This window comes from Harpia harpyja, unplaced genomic scaffold (genome assembly GCF_026419915.1).
Source record: "Harpia harpyja isolate bHarHar1 unplaced genomic scaffold, bHarHar1 primary haplotype scaffold_303, whole genome shotgun sequence".
NCBI lineage: Eukaryota > Metazoa > Chordata > Aves > Accipitriformes > Accipitridae > Harpia > Harpia harpyja.
Window position 1 is genome coordinate 452 of NW_026293259.1, and position 25,435 is coordinate 25,886.

Below are 25,435 nucleotides of genomic sequence, written 5' to 3' on the forward strand. Positions count from 1 at the left end.
CCACATACGTATCGATCTTGTCCTGTTCTTGCCAAAACTGCTGGGTGACTTGTCATCAGCTTCAGTGACTAATAGCAGGCAAGACTCTCTCATCTGCCTTAGCTCTGATGCAGCTCCTAGAAAAATGGCTACTTCAGAAAGTCATGTCTTGTTATTTTGGGAACGTGTTATTTCCCACTGAGTACCAAGATGACAGCTCTTAATTATATGTCCTGAGAGCAGCCTCCACCAACTGTCCCCTGCTGCGCGCCAACACGAACAGCACTGTCCTCTCCCCTGCCCATCTCCACGCTTGGGAGGAGCTGTTCACACACCCCTACCCTGGCCATGCTGCCTGAAAACTCCTGCTGTGCTGCTCAAGGCCATGAAAACTGTTACACTACAGCTGTACCCACATCACTGTTCCTCATTCTGAGTGAGACTGCCCGTTCCTGTGTATTCCCACCTGTCTACAGCAGCTGTTGCCTTCTGTCTTGTAAGCCTTTTGGAAAAGTACCCTTTTTTTTTCTGAATACCCTCTTTGACCTCACTACAGGACAGGTCCGGAGTCCACCACCATGGCTGGTAAAGTCCGTAGCGATACAGAATTGCACAGGGATGACAAATACCCAGTGGTCCAGCTCATTTTGATTGTTTAAGACCAGGCTTTTGGGTAGAACACAGTTGAGAAAATTTGAAACCTAACACTCCCATCTTGATTGGCAGCTCTTTCTTCATCAGTTCTTTGAAATTCTTTCATTCCTTGGGAATACACAGCAAGACTTTCCTCATCAAAAGAAGCAACAAAGATCAGTCACAAAGATGCGGAAAACCGGACATCCACCTACTTGCCGCCTACCTAGTGACATTAGCAAGGCCCTGCCTATACACAAAGATTAAATTAATGGCCAATTTTCCTACACAGGAACTAAGGATCAACTGAATACAACCATCTGTTGTCACCTATTTGCACAAGAGGCACATGCTGCTTCAGCTTCTATCTTTCAGGCTGTTACCCATGAGAAAATGGAAGCATGTTTTATTGTAAGAGGAAACCTTTAATTGGAAAGCCAGTTCATGGCTTAATTTGCCTCTCTATGCACATATCTAGCGAATAGCCCAGGAAACGTTACACAAGTGATTAGCAAAGCAAACCCAGCACACCTCAAGAGATCCCGTAACTACACGAGTCTCTCTTTCCTTTTCACCCCAGTTCCCAAAGCACCGAGGCAGGAGCAGGCAGGGCAGTCACGCACTCGGCTCACACCAGGGAAGAGAGAGCAGCAACAGCCCTCTGTCACTCAGGATTAGTAACACCAATTTCTGCTCGCAACTGGGGCTCAGTCCATGTGCGGTCATGCGTTTGAGTTACGGCCTAGCCATGGTGATACTGCTCAGTTCAGGGTTAAACATGATACATTGGCCTTTAAGGAGGACAATTACTCCATAGCTTCACTATGCAAGCCTGATTATTTTGTATAAATTACGCATGCTTTGCTAAGGACTGTACCCTTGAAGAAGGAACTAAACACTGACAAAAAGGAAACATCCTGCTCCAGAAGGCACGGGATGATCGCCAAAGAACCATGAGCTAGGGGAAAAGTAAAGGCAGCAGGGGGAGATCACAACCACCGACTCAATTCAAGGCTGGAAGAACTTGCCCCCCCGCCACTTGCAAGGAGGATGCGTGCTAGTTTACATAGCAAGTGAGGCTAATTTAAATATAACTGGCCAACAGTAGATGAGATGGCGACTACTAACCAATGAATGTAAATTTAGGTGTTTTTTTACTAATCCTGTAACAGAATAAATACATTGTTCTTCTTTGGTGTGGTGTGCCAGCTTTGTGGATTTACCCCCCAGCACCCATCTCTGCGCAGACATGAAAGAAACAAATTTCTCGGCTCTGCCTGTAAGATTGGCTTACTGCACACCGGGTACCGACCCCCGCTTGTGGGACAACACATCTGCAAGTACAGTACTGACCCAGATAGGAAACAGAGGGTGCCAGTTAATCCCAGGTGCCACATACACTGTACCTTCTTCCATCGCCTCCTCTCCATGAATTGTTTTCCAGTCTCTTCTGATAGATGGTAGTTGAGAGATATTCCAGATGTCAATCATATTTTGTAGTTTGTAAGCAATAAGTAGGTATAAGCAGAATGTATGGTTTCCTTTAACGAGATAAGACATCCTGTAACTCAAAAGTAATTAAAGGATGTGTAGATAGATTTGTGAGAACGCAGGAAAACAGACATATGGACTCAAGGACGAGGGAAACTAAGCATGCAAGTAAGAAGATAAGGGGTGGTTTGTTGGCATGAGAACAGCACTTTTGGAGGTCAAAGATTACTTGGCATGAAAGATACAAGAAGAACAAAGGAAAAACAGAAGTTTAATATGGAAATATTGAAAAGGGTAAAGAACGCTTAAGCAAGGAAGAGGATGATAAGACCCCCGAAGAACACCCGACGACCACCCAAGGCAACAACTGCGACTGCGCGAAGGGCATTTGCATATGTTAATTATTTCTCGGAAATGTAATGAATAAGGTTTCCTGGAAATATGATGAATATTTATATCACACATGTCTTTAAACTTCACTAACGAGCTTTACGGCGTGCACGATAGGTGGAGCGATCCCCCGTGTACCCAGCGCTGAAATAAACACGCCTGCTTTAGAACTCACTCTCCGAGTTGTAAAGTTTGTTGCGCGCGCCACTTCCACCTCATCCCAGCTCAGATACCTGCACGCTGGCTCGGGGCTGGCGACCCTCGGGGCAGCAGCAGGAGCTGCTCTGACCCTGGTGCTGGGGTTGTTCCTGGGGCTGAGCACTCGGGCCCAGGGCTGGTGAGCTGGGCCACGGCAGGGCCCACGGGTGATGAGGTCTCCAGGTCTCCCCCGGGCCCGTCCACACGGCGAGACCACCTGCCCCTGCCCCTGCCCCTGCAACTGCCCCTGCCCCTGGAACTGCCCCTGCAACTGCCCCTGCCCTGGGCCTGGCCTTGGCCTTGGCCTTGGCCCTGGTCCCCCCCTCGCCCCGGCTGCCCCACCCCGTCTCTCCCCCATTTCTCCTCAGGCCACTCCGCCTCTGCCCCCTCCGGCCCCGCCCCAGGTCGGCAGTGACTGACAGGCCAACACCGGCTCCGCTGATTGGCTCAGCCGTGGCCAATGGCGCAGCTGTTGCTGGGCGGGCAGGGGCAGCCCGGGCCTCTCCTCACAGAGCTGCCCTGCGCCAGCTGCCCCCCGCCAGGGCAGCTGCTCCTCAGCCAGCCGGGACACTGGGCCTGCGGAGAGACGGCCTGCAAGAGGGGCCATTTCACCTGGAGCTGTTCTCTCAGCAGCGCAAGGTGTGTGCGCAGGTCTGCCCTCCCTCGGTCTGCTCGTGGGGTCTGGGCCCCCTCAGGGAGGGGACGTGAGAGGACAGGAGGGGATCTGCTCTGGATTCGCTCTGGATCGGCAAGTCTTTCCCAAAAGGCGGCTCTGTCTGGGCTCCAGCCACAGCCCCGGGCGGGAGGAGCTGCGTGACGGGAGCCGCTGGCCTCGGCCAGGCCGGCACCCGGCAGGAGACAGGGCTCTGGCCCCGGTCACACCGCCCGTGCTGAGCCCAGCACCCGGGGCCTTCCTCAGGCCTCGCCTTCCCCTGGGGCTGAGGAGGAGAGACACCCTGTCCTGGCGTGGCCCAGGGCATCCTCCTGCGGCCAGAAGGAAGGACGGAGCCCCGTCCCTCTCCCCACAGGGGCTGACCACTGTCCTTCCCTTCTGTGCCTGGGGCTTCAGGGCCAAGCAAATGCTGGGGCACCGAGGGCTCCTGGGGCAGCTTTGGGCATCTCGGAAGCTGAGGCGTGGCTGCCCCTTTGCTTCTGCAGATGCAGTTATCTGCTACCCGCTCCACGATCAGAACTGCTTCTTCGTCGTGGCACGTGGACTGGACAGATGCCACGTCCCTGTTAGTCTGGGAGGACTTCAGGGAAACAAGGAGGTTGCAGCATGCACCCAGGTAGGAGGACGGTGGAAAGGAGCCCTGACAAGGTTTTTCTGCTGTTTCAGATCTGAACTCTGTGTGCATCCCAGCACCAAAGTCTGCTTTTTTTCCTCCAAGCTGCACAGCTTTTTGCCAGCAAAAGCGAGTCGGCCTGAGCTGGTCTTTGGGATAACTTGGCTCCTTCCATTTTGAATTGCGTGCCTACGCTTTTCCTTTTTTCCACCAATGTCTTCCTTTCAACCCCCTTCCCCCCAGGTTCCCTCCTCTTTCAAAGGTGGTTGTGATTTCAGTTTCTAGACAGATCGTGGAGCAGGTAGACCCAGGATGTAAGTGTGGACTGGTCTATACCTTCAGAGCTGTAGGCTGAGCTGTTTTACCTTTAAAGGCTAGATAGAGATGGGCTATGGGTAGAGTTTCTGTTTGCTAATTAGTACTCCTTTTGGGGCCCTGTGACAGTAAGTTTGTCTGCCTGCAGATCTGCAGCAGTTAAAACTGACACTGAAAGAGTTTCAATGATGGATGCTGTTCCGTGTGTTTCATTTTGGGTACCCATTTCACTGAGCTAGAATTATTCCTTTGCAGTTAGGTGATGGGGATCTTCTTGCACTGATCTTTTCTTTCTGGAGCGCATCCTGATATCCTTTGTCATCCAGAGCTTTCCCCTCTGTTGCTAAGAAGAGTGATGGTCGTGATGAGGACTAAATGCTGTGAGTAACGATTTCTTCAAGTCTGATTATGAAGGTGCCAAGCCCTGTTTGGAGAGTCCAAAGGCTTCATTTCAGGCCCAAAGCCTCATTTTTAGCTTCCAAAGCCTCTTTTTTAGGGACGAAATCCTCCTTTTCCTGGACCATAGGCTCATTTTTAGGATTCGGTCTGCAATTTTAAGGGCCCAAAGCCTCATTTTGAGCATCCAAAGACCCATTTTTAGGGTGCAAAGCCTCAGGTTTTGGTACCAAAGCATCCTTGGAGGGCCCCAAACCTAATTTCAGGGTTCAAAGCCTCATTTTCATTTCTAGAGCACCATTTCTAGGGACCAAAGTCCCATTCTTAAGGCCTTGACCCTCATTCAGAGAGTCCAAACCCGTCTTTCACAGCTCTGAGCCTCAAATGTAGTGCTCAAAGCCCTGTATTTGGCATCAAAGCTTCATTTCGGGGGGCCACAGAGGAACCAATAGGTTCACCTTGTTGTCAGGGTCCAAAGCGTATTTGTAGCATCTCCCCCATTCTTTGCAGTGACAAAGCCTGCTTTTGAGGGCTGAAATCCTCCTTTGGAGGGTCCAAACCTGTCTTTCATTACCCATGGCCTTTTTTTAAGAAGCCACAGTTTCATTTTTAGGATCTTGTGGTGGTGTTTATGTCACTGCCGACAGGGCAGGCCCAGGAACCTGGCTTGTGCAGATGCTTGTGATGTCACCTGTGGCCAAATTCCTCTGCCGGAGAGGGCAGAGGCTGAGCGGCCTCAGGAGAAACAGGTGAGAGGTGGGCCAGGGGCAGCTGGGGCAAGGGAGGGAGCAGGGCCAGGACCAGGACCAGGGGTGCCACATGCACAGGAGCAGGTATCTCATTTTTATAGAGCAGCATCACTTTTAGGATCCAGCCGGTTGCTTTGAGGGTCCAAGCTGCATCCTGAGTTTCCAAGCCCTCATGTTTAGGCTCCAAACCCCTCTTTTAGGGCCCAAAGCCTCAGTTTTAGAGTCCAAAACTTCGATTCCAGGGTTGAAAACCTCCTTCTTATGGTCCAAAGCCTCACTTTTTGGGCCCAGGGACTCATTTTTAGGGTTTTAATCTCTCTTTTAGGGTAGTATGCCTCATTTTTAGGTTTCAAACCTTCATTTTTAGGACTGAAAGCCACTTTGTAGAGTTCAAAGCTTCGTTTATAAGGCCCGAATACACATTTTTCAGTCCCAAAGCCTCATTTTGAGTGTCCAAATACTCATTTTAGGGTCCCAACTCTTATTTTTGTTAAGAAATCCTCATTTTGATGGTCCAAAGCTTTATTTAGAAGCTCCAGAGCCTCATTTCGGGGTCCACAACCTTGTCTCTAAACTCAAATTTTGAGGGTCCGAACCTGATTTTCAGGGCCCAATGCCTCATTTTCAAGGTCCAAAGAATCATTTTTACAATCCAGCCCTTTATCTTTAGGGTCCTGAAGCCACATTTCAAGGGTCCAAATACCCATTTTTAAGGTCCAACCCCCCCTTTTACAGTACAACCCCCACTTTTAGAGCCCCAAGCCTCATTTTGTAGCTTCCAAAGCCTCCTTTTTGGGATCCAGTCTGCAATTTGGAGGGTCCAAATGCTCATCTGGAGGGCCCGAAGCCTCATTTTAGGGGCCAAACTCCTCCTTTAGGGTACGAAGCCTCATTTGGAGCCTCCAAAGACCCATTCTTAGGGTGCAAGGCCTTAGTTAGGTCGCTGCAAATTCAGCAACGGGTCGCTGCGCAAGCCTCCCTTCGGCACTGTCCTCCAAGAAGTGGGGTGGCGCTGGCTGCCTCCGAGTCAGCGGCTCAGCGTCAAGGAGGGAGACTGGGCGGCAGCTGCTCAGCAGGCGATGACATACAGAGGATGTCGCTGCTAGCTGATTGTGTTGCTTGAGGACAGAGGATGGGTAAGTAAGTGATGACCTACGGAGGAGGTCACTGCCGGGTGATTGTGACCACCGCCGTGAGGGCGGAGGGCCAGTTGTCGCGCACAGAGGCCCCGGGCTCAGTGTGCAAGTCGCACTGTGTGGTGAGGTCCTCGTCCTCCCAGCTGGGCACGGCCATCTTCTCCTGAGGTACCCCGTGTGCCACAGGGCGCTGATGATGGCTTCTGCCTGGGAGAGGAACCATTACCACTCACAGCTGGAGAAAGCAGCAGCTTTCCTCCCCAGTCTCATTGTTGAGGACTGTCTCAGGAGTGACAATCCCATTCAGACTGTCCACGGAGTGCTGCTCTTTGCGGATATTTCAGGTGGGGGGAGCAGGGAGGAGCAACCACGGACAGGAGCCTTTTTGGGCCACACTAGGCCCTTTGGAGCCCTGCCCCGGCTCCTCAGACAGAGTGGCCGTCTTGTCACTGCTGAGGTCTTCTGCTGGGATGCCCAAAGAGAGGGGGACGGGTTATGTTGGGCGGTCAACCGCTGCCACCGCCAGCACTGAGCCAGCGCGTGGGAAGGTGTGACCTACAGGTTCTCGGGCCGGGCAGCATGGAACTGGCTGCCGGGTCCTTTGGCCCACGTGGGCATTTCCTGACTTCTGGGTGTCCCTGTTACAGGTTTCACTGCTTTGTCAGAGAAATTCATCCAGAGGAGCGGCCCAGACAGAGGCACTGATGAGCTGGCGCAAACCCTCAATGACTACCTGTGTGACATTTTGGAGGGTAAGAGCCATGCCGCGGGACTGTCTGGCAGCGGGCCGTGAGGCTGCTCATGGAGGGTGGAGGTGGACATGCTGGGCAGCCTGGTCCTGCCTCCTTGCAAGGGCTGGGGCTTTCTGTGGCCTGCAGGAACAGCCAGGGTGTCCTGGTGAATCAAGACCGGCACAGGTCCTTTCTGCTCCCCACTGTGGCCGAGGAGGCACCCGCTTTCTCAGCAGCTTCCTCTGTGCTTCTGGCATGAACACCCGGCTCGGTGATGCATTAGTGCCCAGAGCAGGCTGGGGGCATCCAGCAAGCGCCAGCACGCGAGTGACCTGAGGATGCTGGCGCTGATATACGTGTGTGTGTCTCTGTGTGTGTGTGTGTGTGTGTGTGTGTCTGTGACACCCTCACGAGCCCCTTTTCACGGGGGACATCTTGACCCTTCTAAGCTGACCGTGAGCACATTGTGGCCACCTCTTTGGCAGCACCTGTAGAGCAAAGCAAGAGAGTCCTCAAAGATGATGAAGGGTCTGGAGCATCTCTCCTACGAGGAAAGGCTGAGAGAGCTGGGACTGTTTAGCCTAGAGAAGAGAAGGCTTGGGGGGTGATCTTAGTAATGTGTCTAAAACCTGAAGGGAGGGTGCAATGAGGACAGAGCCAGGCTCTTTCCAGTGCTGCCCAGTGTGAGGAGCAGAGGCCACGCCCCAGGCATGCACTGAAACACAGGCCGTTCCCTCTGTACGTCAGGAAAGACTTTTAGAGTGTGAGGGTGACTGAGCGCTGGCACAGGTTGCCCAGGCAGCTTGTGGAGTCTCCCTCGTTAGAGCTCTGAAAAAATGATCTAGCCACCGTCCTGGGCAGCTGGCTCTGTGCAGCCCTGCTTGAGCAGCAGGGTTGGACCAGATGGACCCCAGAGGTCCCTTCCAGCCTCCACCTTTCTGAGATCTGGTGGCAGCTCGCAGCCCTGCCTCCCTGCCTGCTGTGCACGTACCAGGGCTGTGGCCCCTGTGAGCCTGGGAGGCAGGCCAGAGCGGTGCTTTCCTGAGCTGTGCCCCACGGTGCACCCTCACCTGGGTGCTCCTCTCCGGGTAGAGGGGCTTGCTCTGTGGCTTCTGGAAGAAGGTGCCCACGTGACTCTTCCTTTCCTTCTCTCTGTCCGCAGAGATGCTGATTTTTGGAGGAGACATCTTTAAGTTTGCTGGTATGTACGCAGGACGACGATGCCCACGTGTGCTGACCTGCGGCATTTAAGCGCTGTGGCGGCCGTTTGCTGTGCTCTCCTTCTCAAGAGGCTCTGTGCAGCACCTTGAGCCAGCTTCCTGGCCACTCACGCCCCCCCCGTGCAGTGCCCTTTCTCCAGGCTTCTCTTTCTCCCTGGGCCTGCCTGCCTCCGGTTTGGCTTTGGCAAGGGCTGTGGCCTCCCTCATTCTGCCCCTGCTGGTAGGACCCTGGGCTGGGGGTGGGGGCAAGGAAGCACTGAGAGGAGGAGACCCCCTAGAAAGCACAGCCAAAGGTGTGTGTCGGGGGGGTGGTGAGGGGCAGGGAGGCCCTGGTGGTGGCGGAGCTCGGGCTGCCAGGCTGCGAGGGGAGGAGGCGGCCCTGGTGTGCTGCAGCTGCAGAGGAGCGCTCGGGGCAGGGGGTGCCACCGCTGCCGGCTGTCGGCCGCCGTGGCTGGCCCGGGAGAGGAGCGGTGTGCCGGTGCCCAGGGTTTGGCCCTCCAGGACGATGCCCTCCCACGGGCCCATCTTCCTCAGCACGTCGGCCGGTTTCTGCTGTCCCTGCCGCTGAGCGTAGGTCGGGGAGAGTCAGGTCTCAGCAGAGCCTTTACCTTTCCCTCACTTTCCCCAGGGGATGCTGTGCTGGTGCTGTGGAGAGCACCATCCCAGGAGCTGGCTAAGACCATCAGCCTGGTGCTGCAATGTAGCCGGCAGATCCAGAGGAAGTATGGGAATCGTGACACGCACGTGGGTCAGAAGGTCCGACTGAAGATAGGTACGGGCGCTGTGGCACGGGGTGCTTCTCGCTGGCAGGGAATGGGGGGATCCGTACTGGGGCTAGTGCCAAAGGAAAGCATCTCCTGCGAGCATTTAAGGGGCCAGCCGTAGTCTGGGCGGGGATGGGAGACCAGGCCTGCTGGGTTTGCGTGCGTTTGCAGCTGCAGAGGAAGCTTAAAGGCAAAGCGGGCGTCAGATCAAGTATGAGGGTCCTTGAATGTCTGATTTAGCACAGATGTCTGTGGGAGGTAGTTATCTTTCCATTTTTTCAGGTGGGGGCAGCTCTGCATCCTTTGCCCTGCTGGATTCTCCCCTGCCTCTCACAAAGAGCAAAGGGGAGCTGCTTTGCACATGGCTCTGGGAAGGGCTTTGGCAGGCTGTCGTGTGTTCTCAAGCAGACAGCTACAACCTGCCTGCATGTTGGTGGAGCAGGCAGTGACCAAGCCCGCCTGGTTTGCTGGGCTTCTGGGCAGGCTGCTGGGCTTCTGGGCAGGCAGCTGGCTAAGACAGCCGGCACTCTCAACACACTGCCTCTTTCTAGACACCCGTTTCAGGGACCTGCGTCAGTATGCCCCTGAGGAGGATGGAGGATGCCCTCCCCTTCCATAATGCCCTCCCCACTGGGCTTCAGATTAGGTTCTGAACAGCTGAGATGCTGGGGGCTGTAGAGCTCCAAATCTTCCCTGTGTCAGTGCTGCTTCTCCCTCTCTCTCTCACCAGGGATCTCTGCAGGGCCCATGGACCTCCTGCTAGTCGGAGACAGGAGGCGGCAGTACTTCTTGATCTGTGGCCAGGCCCTGGATGAAGTTCGTGAGGCCGAAGAGCTTGCGAATGCAGGTGAAGTAATCCTCTCGGCCACCTCCTGGGAGCTCTGTGAGCAGCACCGGCTCAGGACCAGGCGCCTTGCAGGCAAAAGAGCTGTGAAGGTAGGTGGATGGGATGGCCTGTAGAGCCATTTTGAGGACCCAGACCTGGACATGAAGGAGGGAGGTGTCAGAAGGCTGAGGAGCTGGATGTGGAGAGAGTTGGGGCTGTGGAAGTGGGTAGGCAGCTGAAGCTCTTGTCCTTCCATCTCAGGGGTAACGGTGGGCTGGGCTTGCTTGGTTTGAGGGGTCGGGAGGCACTGGGAGGGTTTTGGCCCCACCAGCAATGTCCTCTGTGGGTCATGGCGCTGTGGTTGACAGCTGGGGGATGCTTGGATGATGCCTGCCCAGCTCCGGTGCTTCTGAGGAAGCACTGCTGTCCCATCCAGCCAGGTGGGCTTGTTCTCCCCTTTGCTGGGCAGTGACGGTGGAGGGCGGGCTTTGTCCCCTGGGACTCCTGGGGAGGCCAGTGGCAGTGCCTTCACGCCGTGTGTCTTCAGGTTACAGGCATGGATCGGATGTCTTGGTCAGAATGCCAAGACGCTTTACGCGAGCTTGTGCAACACCCAAGGAGCCGCCGCTTGGAAGGGGAAGGTGAGTGCCAACTTCACCTAGTTCGCGGATTGCCTGGAAAGGTGGGGCCTGGCTGCTTCAGGGGCCAGAGAGGAACCACCCCCGCCCTCTTCCTCCTTTCGGTTAGCACTCATGCTTTTGGCCCTCCTGTGCATCAGCTGGGGCAGTGGCTGCTGCTGCCTTCTCCCTCCAGGGGACAGCACTGCCGTGAGCATCTGGAGGTGGCAACATGAGCAAACGCAGAAGACTCTTTCTCCCCCATTTCCAGTGCCAGCCCCTGCTTTCCGACACCTCGTAGTCCCATCCTCCCAGCAACCACCTGCTTTTTCTCTCCTCAGGTGCCATGAGGCCCGCTCTTCCCCTGCCCAGCGGCCCTAATGCGCACGACATGCTTAGCAAGTACATATCAGAAGCTGCTCTCAGGAAGGTACGTCCAGGCCGCCACTGCTGGGGGCTGCATTTTTGGAGGGCAGAAGAAGTGGTGCATTGCAGAGATGGAGTTCTCACGAGAACAGACAAACAGAAGAAAACGCACCCTGAGACGACAACGCGGGGAAACTGAGCCAGGGGGCACTGGTGCTGCACCATTGCGTGTGTTGTTCTCAGAGAGATACGGGTGGTGGGAGGCAGACTTCTGTCTGTCTGTCTTTTCTGTGGGTATGGTTCTGGATGTGCTGCGGTCGTGACAGTGGGATAAAGGGGAGGTTGACAGTGACAGTGGGATAAAGGAAGTCCCCAGAGCATCCCTGCGGGTCGCCCCTCATGTCCATACCTGTCCCAGGATGGGGTGTTACCGGAGCAACTTTCTCTCCTTTGTCATTTGCGTTAACGATTCGGTATCTGCCTGCCACAGGCTGGGCAGCCTGCCCGCCATTTGCACCGAGAGGAGGATTTAGCCCTTCCTCGGGTAGTACCTGCTATTGCCAGTATGCCTGCTCTCCCTCGGTATCTGGTATGGGGAGTAAGCCCCCGGGAGAGCAGGCTGGTGAAGCCATCGTGCTCTTGTCTTCCAGCTTGATGACAGAGTGCCGCTGGACCTCTTCTCTGAGCTACGGCCAGTCACCAGCCTCTTCGTCCAACTGCAGTTGACTGCAGGTATCAACGCAGCGGCCGTCCACACCGTCGTCCACGATGCCAGCAGGATGATGCTGGAAATCCTCTGTCCTCACAAAGGCGAAATCAACAAAATCGTCCTGTTTGATAAAGTGAGTGTGTGGGAGCAATCGCTTCCCCCCACCCTGAGAGGGTGGGCGGTGAGCAAGAGGGAGAGGCTCCCTCTTAGGCACTGTAGCAAGATGTGCTGCATCTGTCCTTGGCAGGGCTGCACGTTCCTCTGTGTGTTTGGCCTCGGCGGAGAAAAGCTGCCCTACGAGAGCATTCATGCCTTGCAGAGTGCTATTCAGATCTTCAATTCCTGCTCCACCATGCTCATGGAAACAAAGTGAGCGTGTGGTGGGGGTGCATGCTGCCTGGGATGGTGCAAGGGGGCTTCCCAGAAAGAGACGCGTCTTCTAGCTTGCTCTGCCTCGTCCCTGGCAGGAAGGAGGCCAGTGCCCTGAGAGGTGGCAGGCGAGCCCCGGGCTTAGCCCTCGGCAGCCAGGCGGAGTCCCTCCAAGCACACCCTGCTAGCCACCGTGCTGGAACGAGCCCTTGCAAGGGCGAGAGGCTCCTTGGTGCCAGAGGCAGGCCCTTCTGGGCGACTGGCCCACGAACGGGATGGGGTCCAGCCACCTGATCTCAGGTTGCTGCCATCGCAGGCAGTGACATCATGGGTGCCTTCTTCCCTCCCTCTTTGCTCACGAGAGGGCTGTGGCCTTCTGCAGGTTGCAGCTCAGGGAATGTGGCCTCAGGGGAAGCGTCCAAAACATCCCACGTGCGCTCTACCCCTGTCCTTTGTCCCTTGCAACGTGGGTATGTTGCGCCCCTGAGCTCTCCACGTCCCCAAGACCCACGCTGGCCGGACAGGATGGCGGGTGGCCCAGGCTAGCGCCGAGGGGAGGTGCGGGAAGGGATGAATCTGGGCGGGCAGGACTGCGCCTGGGGCGCTGCTGAAGCTGCGCTGTTTCCCTGTGTGCCAGGGCGGTGTCTGTTGCAGTTACCAGTGGGACGGTGTTCTGCGGAGTCACCGGCCACCCTCTGAGGCATGAATACACAGGTAGGAGGCGTGCGTCTGAGGCGCGGGAGGCTGGCGTGGGCCTGCTTAAGCATAGCACTCTGGAAGAGGAAGGCGGGCTGGGAGAGGGCTTTCCCAGCAGCCGGTCAGGAGCGGCCCAGGCAGTGCGGGTCCTGGCCCGTGGCAGGAGAATGGGCTCTGTGGCCGTTTGTTCCCCTGGGTTCTGCTGATCCCGCTGTGGGGTTGGCCTGTGCTGGAGGTGAGGCAGCCATTGGCCTGGAAGGGCGCCACGGGGCAGGTCGCACGGAGATGTCAACGCACGCGCGCTCTCTCTCTCTCTGGCAGTCCTTGGCCACAAGGTGAATTTGGCAGCCCGGATGATGGTGCACTACCCTGGGCTGGTGTCCTGTGATGCAGTGACCTACGCCTCCTCTCGGCTGCCCCCTTACTACTTCAAGGAGCTGCCGGAGAGAAAGATGAAAGGCCTCAGTCGTCCTGGCACTGTCTATCAATATGTGGGGATCACCAAGAAGAGGTGAGTGACCTCTGAGAGGGCTGGATGAGGGGATTGTGGCATCAAGGGTGCAGCCTTGGCCAGCAGAGAGGAATTAGGCAGAGAGAGACCAAGCTGGTCTCCCTTGCCTGTGGCTGAGACGGTGAGAAGCCCTGGCGCGGGAGGCTTTTTGCCTCTCTCCCCTGCTGTCTCCTGCTGCTAAGAGAGCGGGAGTGAAGCCACAGGGATGGGGAAGGTTTGCCTGTCTTGGCAGACACAACCTGGCCTTGCAGGCTCTGTCCAAATGGCTTTCAACTGTGCTTGCTCCACCACGTGCCCTGGTAATGCTGACCCAAGGAGGTTTTTGTCCCGGCTGCTTCCGAGCAGGAAGCTTTGGGCCAGCCTGTTTCCCATGGGGAAGTGTTGACCATGGGGACACTCTTCCTCATGTCTTCCTGCTGAAATGTCAGCTCTTCCTCTGGGCCAGGATTTGACCTTCTCTTTGGATGACGGTTTGAATGTTAACATTGCCATCTCTTGGAAACTACAGGAGGACTTGAGCCAAAGGTGCTAAGGTGCTTGGCATCCCAACCCGTTGAGTGACACAAGTCCTCCTTTGCAAGACACTTGTTTCTCTTTGCCAGCGTGTGCTAGCCAACAGCACGCCCTGGCTCCTTTCACATGTCTCCGATGTCTCTTGGTTTGGCCTCTGGTGGTGGACTCTTGATACGTTCTCCTGTCCTGCCATGGCCGTTGGGCTTCTTTATGCTTGAAGCTGTCCTAGCGTGCAGCTTGAACTATGGGTGGGGGTGCATACAGGGGAAAACATGCTGCTCGGAAGAAAAGCAGGTGCACGAGGAGCACATCCTGCCCCTCTACGCCAGGCTGCTTCTCTGTGTCCCCTGGCTTCTCACCAGCTAATTGACCTGTGTTTTCTTTTCCCCTGCTTCTAGCATATTTGGCATGGGTCTTGCCAAGAAGAGGTCAGAGTACGCCCCCTTACTGGGTAGGTGGAGAATGCCTTGCTCTTCTGAAGCCCAGTTTCTTCCCCTCGGTAACTTTTAGTGCCATGCTGGGAAGGGAGAAGCTTTTGCCGGGGATGGTGTTGCCTGCAGCGGCCCTAAGGAAGTGCGGCCTCTCTTGGCCCCTACTTGGTTGATCTCTTTGGGGTGGAAAGCAGGGTGAGGCGCCTGGTGCTGCCTTGCCGTGCTCCAGACCTGGTACGAAGGTACCTTTCAGCTACGGAGCTGCTCACACCTGGGGGCTATGTCTTTGGGATCAGGAAAGAGATTGCCTTCTGCCAGACTGACGGAGAGTTCCAGTGGTGGGTTCTCCCCCTTGTACTCCTCAGAGATCCTTTCTTGGCATCATCTGGGCGTAGACATGGAAACGTCAGGACACACGGGGTGCCTTTAATCACTCGGTGTCTTGCTGGAGGTTTTGGGCCCTGTTACAGGTTAACCCCGGGAGGCAGCTCAGCCCCACAGAGCCACTCGGTCCCCCCGGTGGGATGGGGAAGAGAATCGGAAGGGTAAAAGTGAGAACAGTGCTGGGCTGAGACACACACAGCTTAATAGGTAAAGCAAAAGCTGTGCAAGCATGCAAGGCCGAATCAGGCATTCGTTCCCTGCTTCCCATCGGCAGGCAGGTGTCTAGCCATTTCCAGGAAAGCGGGGCTGCATCGTGCGTAACGGTGACTTGGGAAGACAAACGCCTTAACTCCAAACGTCCCCCCTTCCTCCCTCTTTCCCCCAGCTCTTCTTGCCAAGCACCGCATCATATGGTATGGAATAGGCCTTTGGGCAGTTGGGGTCAGCTGTCGTGGCTGTGCCCCCTCCCAGCTTCTTGTGCGCCCCCAGCCTGCTCGCTGGCGGGGCGGCGTCAGAAATGGTAAAGGCCTTGACGCTGTGCAAGCACTCTTCAGCAATAACCGAAACAGCGTTGTGTTAGCAACAGCCGTGTCTGGTCACAAATCCAAACCAGAGCACCGTAGGAGCTATCACTGAAGAAAATTCACTCTAGCCCAGCCAAAAGACACTGAAGATGCTGCCTCGGCTACCAGGAAGTGCCCTGTGGCTCATGCTACAGCAAGGAGATGCTGCAGCGACTCGCATCATCTCTTCCAGTCTTGTGCTGGATCACTGCGGGGAGTTGCATGGGGCCAGCTGAACCTCTGTGCCTGTGGGAGGGCAGAGGGTGGTGGGACGGGGAAGAAGGCATAGGAGCTGCGCTGTGGGGCAGGCGGGCCCCCTCCCGCTCTGAGGAAGGCAGAGGTAAAAAAGCTGGGATGAGAGGGCAGGAAGGAGGCCTGGCTGTAGGCAGGCTGGTGGAAGTGGTGGCGGGACAGGGAACTGCGGTGGAGGGTGCCAGCCAAAGTGACATCTCTCTGCTTTTCAGCACACCCAGCAGCTGGTTTTCTTGTTTGTCTTCACAGGTCGGGAGAAGGAGATTGACCTCTTTGGCAGCTGCTTGAAAGCCTATGAGGACTTAGGACAAAGGCACATCCTGGCATTTGAGGGCACGATGGGCTCCGGAAAGAGCCACTTACTTACCGAACTGGCCTATTTAGGCCAGGCTGCTGGCCACAGGTACAGGTTTTTGACCTCTAGCTTTGGGACGCTGCCCCTGCCCATCACCTGGCAGGCATAGAACATTCCGTCCCCTCTGCCGGTGCGCCTGGCCCTTGGACTGCAGCCTCTCGAGAAAGCCTCCCTAGGAGCACCTGCATGCTCTGCTCCCGCCTCTACATCTCTGGGGAGTTGGAGGTGGCTTCTTGAGCCATGCCCTTTCCTCCTTCACTTCTGGGCCAGGCACAGATAGAAAGAAAGAGCCCAAGCCCAATGCTTTTCATCTGCCTCCAGACCCAACAGACAGCAGGGTGGCCTGTCTCGGAAGCCCTGCTTGCCCTCTGCCTGTTTCCCAGAAGGAGCACTGGGGCAGAAAAGCCTTCCTGTGGTCTGGGAAGCAGGCTGCTAAGGTCTGGAGCCCAAAGGCAAACCCGCCACTTGCTCCATCCTTGCCCCTTAGCCCCGTGAGTTCCTCTGCAGGGGGACGTAGCGAGACCTGGGCCGGCGCTGGGGAGACGCAAGAGTCTGGACCCGGCTCTCCCGGTGGCTTGGCAGCAACTGCCCCTCTGTGCCCTTTCTCGTATGAGGAGCGAAAAGCTTGGCCTCCTCTGGGAAGCACTTTGAGACGAGTGGCTGACGAGCCCCACCCCCCAAGGGCATCTGCACCCCTTTTGTCTTAGAAGGCTTGGGCTGTTGGGGATCTCAGTCCCCTTTGCTTTTGCACGGCAGGGTAGTTGCCATGGAACTGCTAGAGGTCAACGTGAGGCAGTCCTTCTGTGCCATCCGTACGCTGATGGCCAGGGCCCTGGGCCTCCAGGACTGTGAACACTGCGGTGCCAGGCAGCGCACGCTGCAGACAGTGCTCCGCGGGACAATTGAAGAGAGCAGCTTTTGCCTCCTCAATGACATTTTCCTTGTCGAGGTGAGAGCAAGAGGCCTCTCTGGCCCCTGGAGAAGGCCTTCTCGTGAGCTTTTCTGGGTCTGATGTTGTGTGGGCGCGCTGCTGGGAGTGCCTTAGCTCAGGGTTGGGAATCGTGGGGGTCATAGCACAGGTTTCCCATTCCTGGGCCCTGGGGGGCTCCCTTTCTGGGGTGAGTTCATGTCCCACGCTGCGTCTGGTGGTGCCCGGTGCCTTGTTCAGCACCTTGGAAGTGGCACTGGAGAGAGGCTGGTGCTGGGCGAGTGGTCTGCTCCAGCCAGCCCAAGCGTCCTACAGCCAGAGAACCAGCCCTTCAGCCCACCCCCAAGCCCCAGCTCTGCCAGCGACCCTCAGCAGAGGGCCTCTGCTTTAGGCTCCAGGTGAAGTCCCCACTGTGGCTCCTTGCACCTGTGCTGGGGAGAGGTAAGGTGCTGAGGCCAGCAGAGGCAGTTTGCTCTGCGGTCTTGCTTGGTGGGTTCGTGTGCCTAGCCCCAGAGCGATGCTCCTCCCTGACTCTGCTTTTCTGGCCAGTTTCCCGTTTCGGACAAGGTTCGCGAGATGCGTGGAATTGAAAGAAAAAAGGAGTTGCACTCGACTTGGGCAAAAGTGCTAGAGAAGGTGAGCATTTCTCCTTCCTTTCTTCCTCCTGGGTCAGAGAAGGAAAACAAGCCTGCTGGCTGCGGGCTCTGCACCACAGCAGTGTGAGCGGGTGGGAGGACCACACGCCCGGGCCATCGCCCTTCAGGGCCTGAGGAACGCCCCCCCCCCCCCCGCAGCCCCACAAACACACCCCATAACTTTCCTCTTGTCAAGTGTACCCTGGACAAGGAGCAATGGCTTCTGCATTCCCTTGCCCAAGCTGCCTCCTTCTGCAGGTCAGGTGGTGTTAGGTGTGACCTTAAAATCTCAAAGAAATTAAGAGTCAGTAAGCTTCTGAGCAGAGAAGTGGCTGGGGAGAGACTTCCGAGCATCCTCTCAAGAGACAGAGGCTCAATCTCCTCCCCTGCAAGATACTTGGGATTCCACTGGATTGCCCTCAGAACATCCTGCTTTTTTTCAGACCATTGGAGGAGAATTTGGCATATTCGTCATCGACAATGCCCATTTCATCGACCCTGCCTCCTGGAGTATCATGTCACCCGTGCTCCGAAATGTCTCCTACTTCATGGTCATGAGCTTAGCGCCGGGCTATGCAAGAACAGAGGGCTTTTGCAAAGCTGCAGCAGACAACACAACATCCCAGAAAATCACCTATCTTCGTCTGGATGAGCTGAAACCTTCAGCTGTGGTGCAGACAGTCTGCCAGAACCTTAGAGTGGACAGCATCTCCAGGGATCTAGCGAGGTAAGTTCGAGGCGGGGGAGCTCTTCCTGAGGGCTTGAACCTATGCAGACCACGGACGGGAATCAGCCCCCAGGAAAGGGAGCGCAGGGCCACTAGAAGCATCACCGACTCTAGGGAGTACTCTAGGAGCTGGGTTGCTTGTTATGCCTTGTCCTGGCAGGCGCGAGCTGAGAGTGGGCCACTGCCGAGACACAGAGCGTGGGAGGTGTCAGCCCTTCGCGGCTGCACAGAGAGGAAGGGAGGAAGAGTCCTGAGCCCAGGCGTGGCTGGGCTGTGAAAAGGCCTTGGTCTAGGTGGCCGGGCTGTGGGGGAGATGCCCTGGGGCAGAGGCCTGCCCTGCTGCCAGAGAGGATCTAGGCTCCTGAGGAGAGGAAAGGCAGGGCTCGCTGCTCTGCGCTTTGGCCGTTGTCCACGATTCTTTTCCCATGGACTTGAGCGAAGGCTGGAGCTTCAGGGGGGCCCAAAAGCCTAAGCCAGCAGAGGACTGTCCCATTCAAAGGCGAGGTGCAGCTGTGACAAAGATGCTGGCTACCCTGTATTGCCCAAGTGACTCGCCGCCCACCTGAACCGTGTTTCACCTTACTCCCCTTGTGGTGGTCACTGCCGCGTCTGCTCCTGTCCAGGTTCCTGATCCAAAGAAGCTCGGGGATCCCGTATTACTGCAAGGAGCTGCTGGGCTGCCTTCTTTGCAACGACATGCTCCGCACCCGGAGGCGGGCTGAAAAAGCAGAGGACAACTGGGAGAGCCTGATCAGTAAGCACCTTTGCTGCTGACTAGCGAGTTGCTGTGGCGCATTCTCCGCAGCACAGTCTTGCCCCATCATTCCCCCGCGGGTCTGGGCAGAGTCAGATCTTGCAGCGGTGCAGAACGTGGTCTGGCGGAGGCGTGGGCTCCTGCGTGCCTTGCTGTTGGGACAGCCAAAGCAGGGGCTAGCAAGTTCTGGTGGCTTGGAGGGGCCTAAATTCTTGGGGCGGGGGCTGGGGGGCTAAAACAACAGGGGAAATGGTTCCAGAGCACATGTGTTTCTAGTGTTTCTTAGGCGTTCTAATGGGCACGGAATTTACCCTGGCCCAACGCCAGCTCACTTGAGAACAAACCCCAGCTTGAGGCGAGGGACGGGCCCGGGAAACTTGAATTCAAAACCATAAATCCCCACAAGGGTACTGGTAACGGAAGAAAACGGTGGCAATGCCACCGAGCACGCCATGCCAGCCGGAGTGCTGTGGCCTTGGGAACAGCCAGGGCTGATGCTGCATTTTGCATGATCCCTGGCAATTTCCCTGGCTGTGGAGGTAGCCCTGTCGAAGGCAGCAATGCTGCTGCTTTCTGTCGCGGGGCATTCAGTTGCCCCCTAGGCACTCCAGAAGCTTTGACTGAGGGGCTGTTTGGGAAAGCTGGTCTGAAGGCAGAACACCTGTCTGTCCTGGGAGGGCTATGCAAAGAAATGCTTGCAGTGGGAACTGTTTTGCTGTGCTTAATGACCACGTTCAGCACATGCAGGTCCCTGCGCTTGCACTGGGCCACGTCAAGTGGGACTTGTCCCCTCTCAGGCGAATTTTGAAACATTTGCAAGCCGCAAGTTACTTTGCACATTGCCTTATTCGTGTTCTCTTGCTCCACCCAGCTTCTGCAGTTGAGGCTTCACCCCTCGCAGCAACCTCGAGCTCCAGCGCGGGGAATGATGGCAGGGTCTGCATCATCAGACCAGACGTGAACGCGGAGAACACGGTGCTGCCCACCACCTTGAAAGGTGAGGGACCGAGAGCCGCTCTGCCGGCTCGCGGCTGTGCTGGGGCCCCTTGGCGGGGCATTGGCTAGAGGGAGGCTGGGCGTTTGTGTGCTGCAGAGTCACCCTCTCAGCTTGGGGGCTCTGCTGGGAAGGTGGCTCCAGTGCAACCAGAAACAGGCCTGGGGTTGCGGGCAGCCATTTTCCCCTCCTGGGCGTGGACCAGCTGTGAGCCTGCTGGCTGCTTTCCAGCAGCAGGTAGGAGAGAAAAGGCTATTGGTGCAACACTAGGATGGCTCCCTTTTCTCACAGAAACAAATGCTTTGCTGGGAAAAGTCTTTGACTTGCCGCTGACTCAGCTGTGATCGCGGCTTTGCCCTCGCTATTCTCTTATTAAGCTCCCCAGCTAACGGTGCTCTCGAGGCACTTAATCCAAACCAAATCCATTGGTTTTTTTCTGTGGATTGGCACGGAAATCCCCCCATAGCCAGGGGAGCTGGATGGGGGAGCTGTCAACGACTGTCCCTCCTCTCTAGCCGTAGCCATTTGTATGACCCTTGAAGAAACGTCATGCTAAAGCGTTCCTGCTGTTAAGTTGTTTTGTCCCGTCCCGTCCTGTCCCCCAAAACAATGAAAACCAAACGAAAGGCATAGTATTGTCTGGCCAAGTTAAGAGAGCCACTGTGGGGAGTTCTGCGTCCACCTCTGCGCTGGGGAAGGTTCTCTGTTTTCTGTGTGCGCTGTTGGGCAAAAGCCTACTCCAGCTGCGGTAGGGCGCATCATGGATGCATGTACCTGCTGGATCCTGCCCTCCTCACCCCAGGTGGGCGAGTGTTTGTTCGAGCGTCTCGCTCTTCCCCAGGCCTTGTGGCCTGCGATTCCAACAGGTGCGGAGCCATTTTGAAGACGCCTGCCCTGGGTTGCAATTGCCCAGCAGGTGCGGCGCCGAGGAGAAGAGGCCAAAGTCGACCCCGTTTCATGTGTTGAGACTTTCCAGCCTCTCCAGCCTCAGCATGGGAAACAGGCAAGAGAGAAAGAGGTGTTGCTTCTTTTTGACAGAGATTGTGCTGGCCCAGCTGGACCGGATAAAGCCACTGAAGCAGATGGTTTTGAAGTTTGCAGCTGTCATCGGGCCAGTGTTTACCACCCAGCTGCTGTCGCACATCCTTCCTGACGGCATGAGGCACAAGACGAATTGCTTGTTGGACATGCTGGTGAGCGACAGCATCCTTAAGTGGCTGAAAACCACAGAGGTGCCAGAAGATGTCCGAGATCCTACCAAGGGGCCAGGCACCTCTCGGCAGGCAGGGAGTGGTAAGTGGTAGCAGTAAAGAGGCCAAGGGAGCTCCCAGCTGTGTCCTGGTGGGGCTCCCCAGGGCATGGTGCACTTCCCCCCTCTGCCCCAGTAATGGCTGGGTGGAGCTCAGGCAGGCATGGGGGTTCGGGATGGCTTGTTCAAAGATCTTACAAGTCAATCTCAAAGAAGACTAGCTTTGCGCTGGAGGGAAGTTCCCACCAGCCGTCCCAAGTGCCTCTGCTCCTCTGCCTTCAAGTGCTGCTCGTAGCGCAGGCACGGGAGGGCATCTGGAATCACCGATATCCTCTCCCAGTTGCCTGCGGCATCCAGATCAAAGATGCCCTCCAAAGTGCCCCAGGGCCTTTGAGAGGCTTTTGTTCAGCTTTGATTCCCCTGTGGTGCAGCAGGGGAAGCTCAGGAGGCTGGGGACTGCCTTGCCAAGAGCGGAGAGAAAGCACTGGCCGGGGCTTGCTTCGGCTGGCGGCAACATCCCCAGCTCCTGTCTGGAGCACAGCTGAGCGCTGTGTCCCCAGGGCTGTGCTAGCATCAGCAAGGCAAGGCGGGCCCTTTCGCCTCGTCCTGCAAGGCTCGGTGTGCAGCAGCGCCGGTTTGCTGCTAAGGATGCTCACCAAGGCACGACTTTCATGCCCCGGCTGGGACGGCCCTGAGGCCTGGCCCCAGCTCAGGCTGATGCAAAGGCCCTTTGCCCTGCAGGTGTGGAGAGACCCTCTCCGAGCAAGAAGACCACGGAGCGGCAGTCTGGCGTGCTGGTCTTCCGTGTCCCACTGCTGCGGGAGGCTGCCTACGAGCTGTGGCCCGAGAGACAGCGGGTCGCCTTGCACCGCAAGTGCGCCGCCTTCCTGGAGCGGCACGCGCACAAATGCAAGAGCTGCGGCCAAGGGGACTTTGTTGCCTTCCACCGCTTCACCGTCACCAGCACCCGGGAGGGAGGGAGCAGTCAGGGCCCTGCTGAGCAGGGCGACCCTCACAGCTGGGAGGCCTTGGTGCTGGCAGGAGAACAGCTGAAGAGGGATAGGACCCACGGCCCTGAGGGTATGCTGTGCACCATGCTCCGCAGCCTGGGCCCTCCAGGACCCCAGGGGGGCTGTGCTGGGGATGGGGTGGGAGGACATCTGCTAGGGACGAGCCCAGGAGGTGAGGATGGCCACTGCAGACTTTCGGCAGTGTGTCGGGACCCTTGCAAGGATCCTTGCGAGCCCGCTGGGAGAGGGAGAGTAGCTCTTCCCCTGTGGTATGTGAGGAGGTGTCTAACCGCCTGTTTTCTTTCCTGATGCTGCAGGTGCTCTGCAGCAGCAGCAGGCTTTCCTGGAGGAGGATTTTGGGTGAGCAGACACGATTTTGATGATTTTGGAAGGCAGTGAGCTCAGGGTGTCCAGAGGAGACAAAGGAAGCGCCGCCATTTGGCTGCCGGTTGTGACTGCAGCTTAGGGAAGAGGCTTTCTGTGGGGTGGGAGCTGGGAGGAGATGGCCATGGAGATGAGGGAGTGCTTGAGGAAGCCCGTGGGCTCAGAGCCATCATCACACTACACTGGAGCAGCCCTTGCTTTCCGGTTCCTACAGAGTAGCACTGCAAAATCTGCAGGGGAAAACCTGCCCCGGGGACTCGAGTGGTTTGCCTGTGGGAAGAGGTGACAGAAAGCCCAAGCTTGTCTCTTTCTCCCTGCCTACAAAGCACCTGTACGGGTCATACGTGCCCATGGCCTCGTGCTCTGCTTTGAACAAAGGGCTTCTGATGCCGTCTCTGTGGGGAGAAAGAGCAGTACAGGTGATGCCCGTGTATTCTTTGCTCTCTTCTTCTCCTGGGAACCGTCCTCTGACTAGTGTGGCAGGATGGTTTCTGGCAAAGAGCGAACAGACAGCTGAGCTGCCCAGCAAGACCAACAGGAAGCACAGCGGTACATGCTCCTGTGAATGCAAAGCCATCGTGGAATCGGTGCTTGTGCCTTTGGCTCGCCACTACGTGGCGATGGGCGATGCTGCCAGAGCCTTCTACTACCTTCTGGAGTCTGCGGCTGCCTACCTGCATGTCTCCAACAGCTACATGGTGAGTTGCCCTGCTTGCCAGCACCCACTGTGCACAGAGTCCTGCCTGCCTGCCTGCCTGGCCGTTGCACTAGGGCGTGCCTTCGCGGGACCTCGGAAAGGAAATGCTGGGGTCAGACCCTGACTTTTTCCTCTGGTTTGCCTCTTCTGTGGCAAGAGACACAAGGCACTGTGCCCTTAGCACGAGGGGCATTAGCAGGGAGGCAGTCTGAAGGATCACTGGTGCCTGTCTGTGCTCTGAGACAGTGTGACTGTGTTTGGGCGGGCATCACCAGGGGGAGAAACAGGCCCTCCTAAGACAGATGCCAGAGGCAATGATGAGGGAGGACAAGGCTGGCCATGGGCTCTGCACCCACGCTCACCTGCTCTCTGTGTGCTTGCGCAAAGGCCCTCATGAAGCTGAACGAAGCGGAGGTCCTGAGGAACTCGCTGGAGAAGAAAGCAAATGTGATCGCCTGCTTTGAAGAGGCCACCTTCTTCAGCCTCAAAGGGGAGGTAAGAGACGGGCAGGTCTGGAGGGATCTCCTGGGGGACGGAGCTGGATGCCTTCCCCGGTTGCAGGGGATATCCCTGGCATCTCCAGCCACTTGGAGGTTCCTGCAGTCTCCTGGGCAACTAGTCCATATCGGGATGTTTCCCTTTTCCTCTGCAGGTCTGCTGGCATATGGGGCACATGAAGCTGGCAGAGAAACTGCTCAGGAAGGCTTTGAGCCTGCTCGGAAGACAATTCCCCCAGACCTCCACTGGAACCTTTGTCAGGTCTCAGGTGGAAAAGTTGCCGTGTGCCACTTGTGTTGCCAGAAGAGCATCCTCCCTTCCGCAGGAGGCCCGGTAAGAAGCAGAACTGAGAAGCCAGGGGAGGAAGAGCCATTTCCCACCTGGTCCCAGGCATCCCGGCCCAACCTGCCTAGGCTTGAGGCCACCCTGAACCTGACACATAGGCCTTAGCAGGACCGAGGCAGTAAGGAGCCACGTGCGGGTAGACCGGGGGACGCCAGAGCCCCACACTCCCTCCCTCCTTGCGCAGTCACGGGAACAAAGCACGCCCTTGGGTCAAAAGCAGCTTGCAGCTGGGGGTGTGTCTGCCGGCACGTGGCGGCTGTGGCAGGGGGTTGGTGGTGGCTGGCAACAGAGAGCTGTAAACGGGGAGTAGAGGCTGAAGAGGGGCAGGGGGTCTGGAGGCAGGACCAGGACGTGGGGAAGGAGCAGTAGGTGGAGGTGAGGTGTGAGGATGAGGAAGCTCAGAGGGTGATACCCCTTTTCCTGCCGGTTCCCAGCTTTGCTTGGCCCCCCTGGCACTGCAGTGCCAACACGCCCTCTCAGGCGGTCAGCTTCCCCTGACACCGCTTCGTTGTTTGCCCCCTTCCGCTCCAGCAGCCGCCCCTCCGTCAGCTCCCTTTCCTCCGAGGAGGTGCACCTGGCTTGTCCGCCGCCCTGCTTTCCCCCGGCCCTGTCCCATTTAGCACTGCACAGCTAGAGCCTCCGGGCCAAGCAGTTTCTCTCGTGTGGCAGGAGGAAGAGGCTAGCCTGGCTGCTGCGGCAGAGCTGCTGTCTTTCCTTACTGGAGCACCTCTTCAGCCTGGAGGGCACTTCCAGCGGACAGACGTTCTCCCTCCTGGCAGCGCGCATGAAGGCCAACACGGACAGGGCAGTGGACTCCTACCAAGCAGCAGACTCCTGCCACAGATAGACTTACAACAGAAGGGTGGCAATGAAGTTACCTCATTAGCAGCTCCGTTATTATGACCTTTGCTGTCGGGCCTTTCTTTCTTTCTGAGGCACGGAGTGATACACTGTCTTATCATTTCTGTTGATGGCTACTGCGGCTCCATCAGCGATGGCTACAGCTCTCTCGCAGGCCCTGGTGCAGACTCCTGATGGAAGACGCTTCTGATTTGAGGTCACATTAAAACCAGAGACCTCTCAAACCCTAGCCCTCTCTGCTGTTCTTGCTCCTCACCACCTACGTACGGTCAGCTGGCTACTGCTGCTCCCTGTCTTTCCCCCGCTAAAGGGGAGGGCTTCCCAGGGTTTGGGGGTGTCGCGTCCCAATTTCTCAGGACAATGACTCAGGTTTGCCGATTCCCAGGTCAGGATTAAGGTGAAACAACACCAGGAATCCTTTAACTCACAAAACTCAACTTTTATTCGCTCACAACAAGAATTGGCATGCTCAC

The 25,435-nt window shown here is 56.8% G+C and overlaps 1 protein-coding gene across 1 annotated transcript; it reads left to right on the plus strand.

The window, feature by feature from the left end:
* Nucleotides 1-7,198: 7,198 nt before the first annotated feature.
* On the plus strand, nt 7,199-25,108 carry LOC128138289 (adenylate cyclase type 10-like; the record flags this gene model as incomplete). The annotated part of the gene is made up of 23 exons (XM_052779582.1): nt 7,199-7,325; nt 8,467-8,505; nt 9,153-9,296; nt 10,019-10,224; nt 10,662-10,755; nt 11,073-11,161; nt 11,748-11,939; nt 12,054-12,175; nt 12,813-12,889; nt 13,193-13,382; nt 14,294-14,346; nt 15,775-15,928; nt 16,637-16,829; nt 17,358-17,444; nt 17,887-18,170; nt 18,794-18,924; nt 19,805-19,921; nt 20,957-21,211; nt 21,909-22,247; nt 23,045-23,259; nt 23,646-23,753; nt 23,911-24,089; nt 24,771-25,108. Coding segments are annotated over 23 exons (3,573 nt in total), but the record flags the coding sequence as incomplete, so codon positions are not given.
* Between the last annotated feature and the right edge of the window lie 327 nt (nt 25,109-25,435).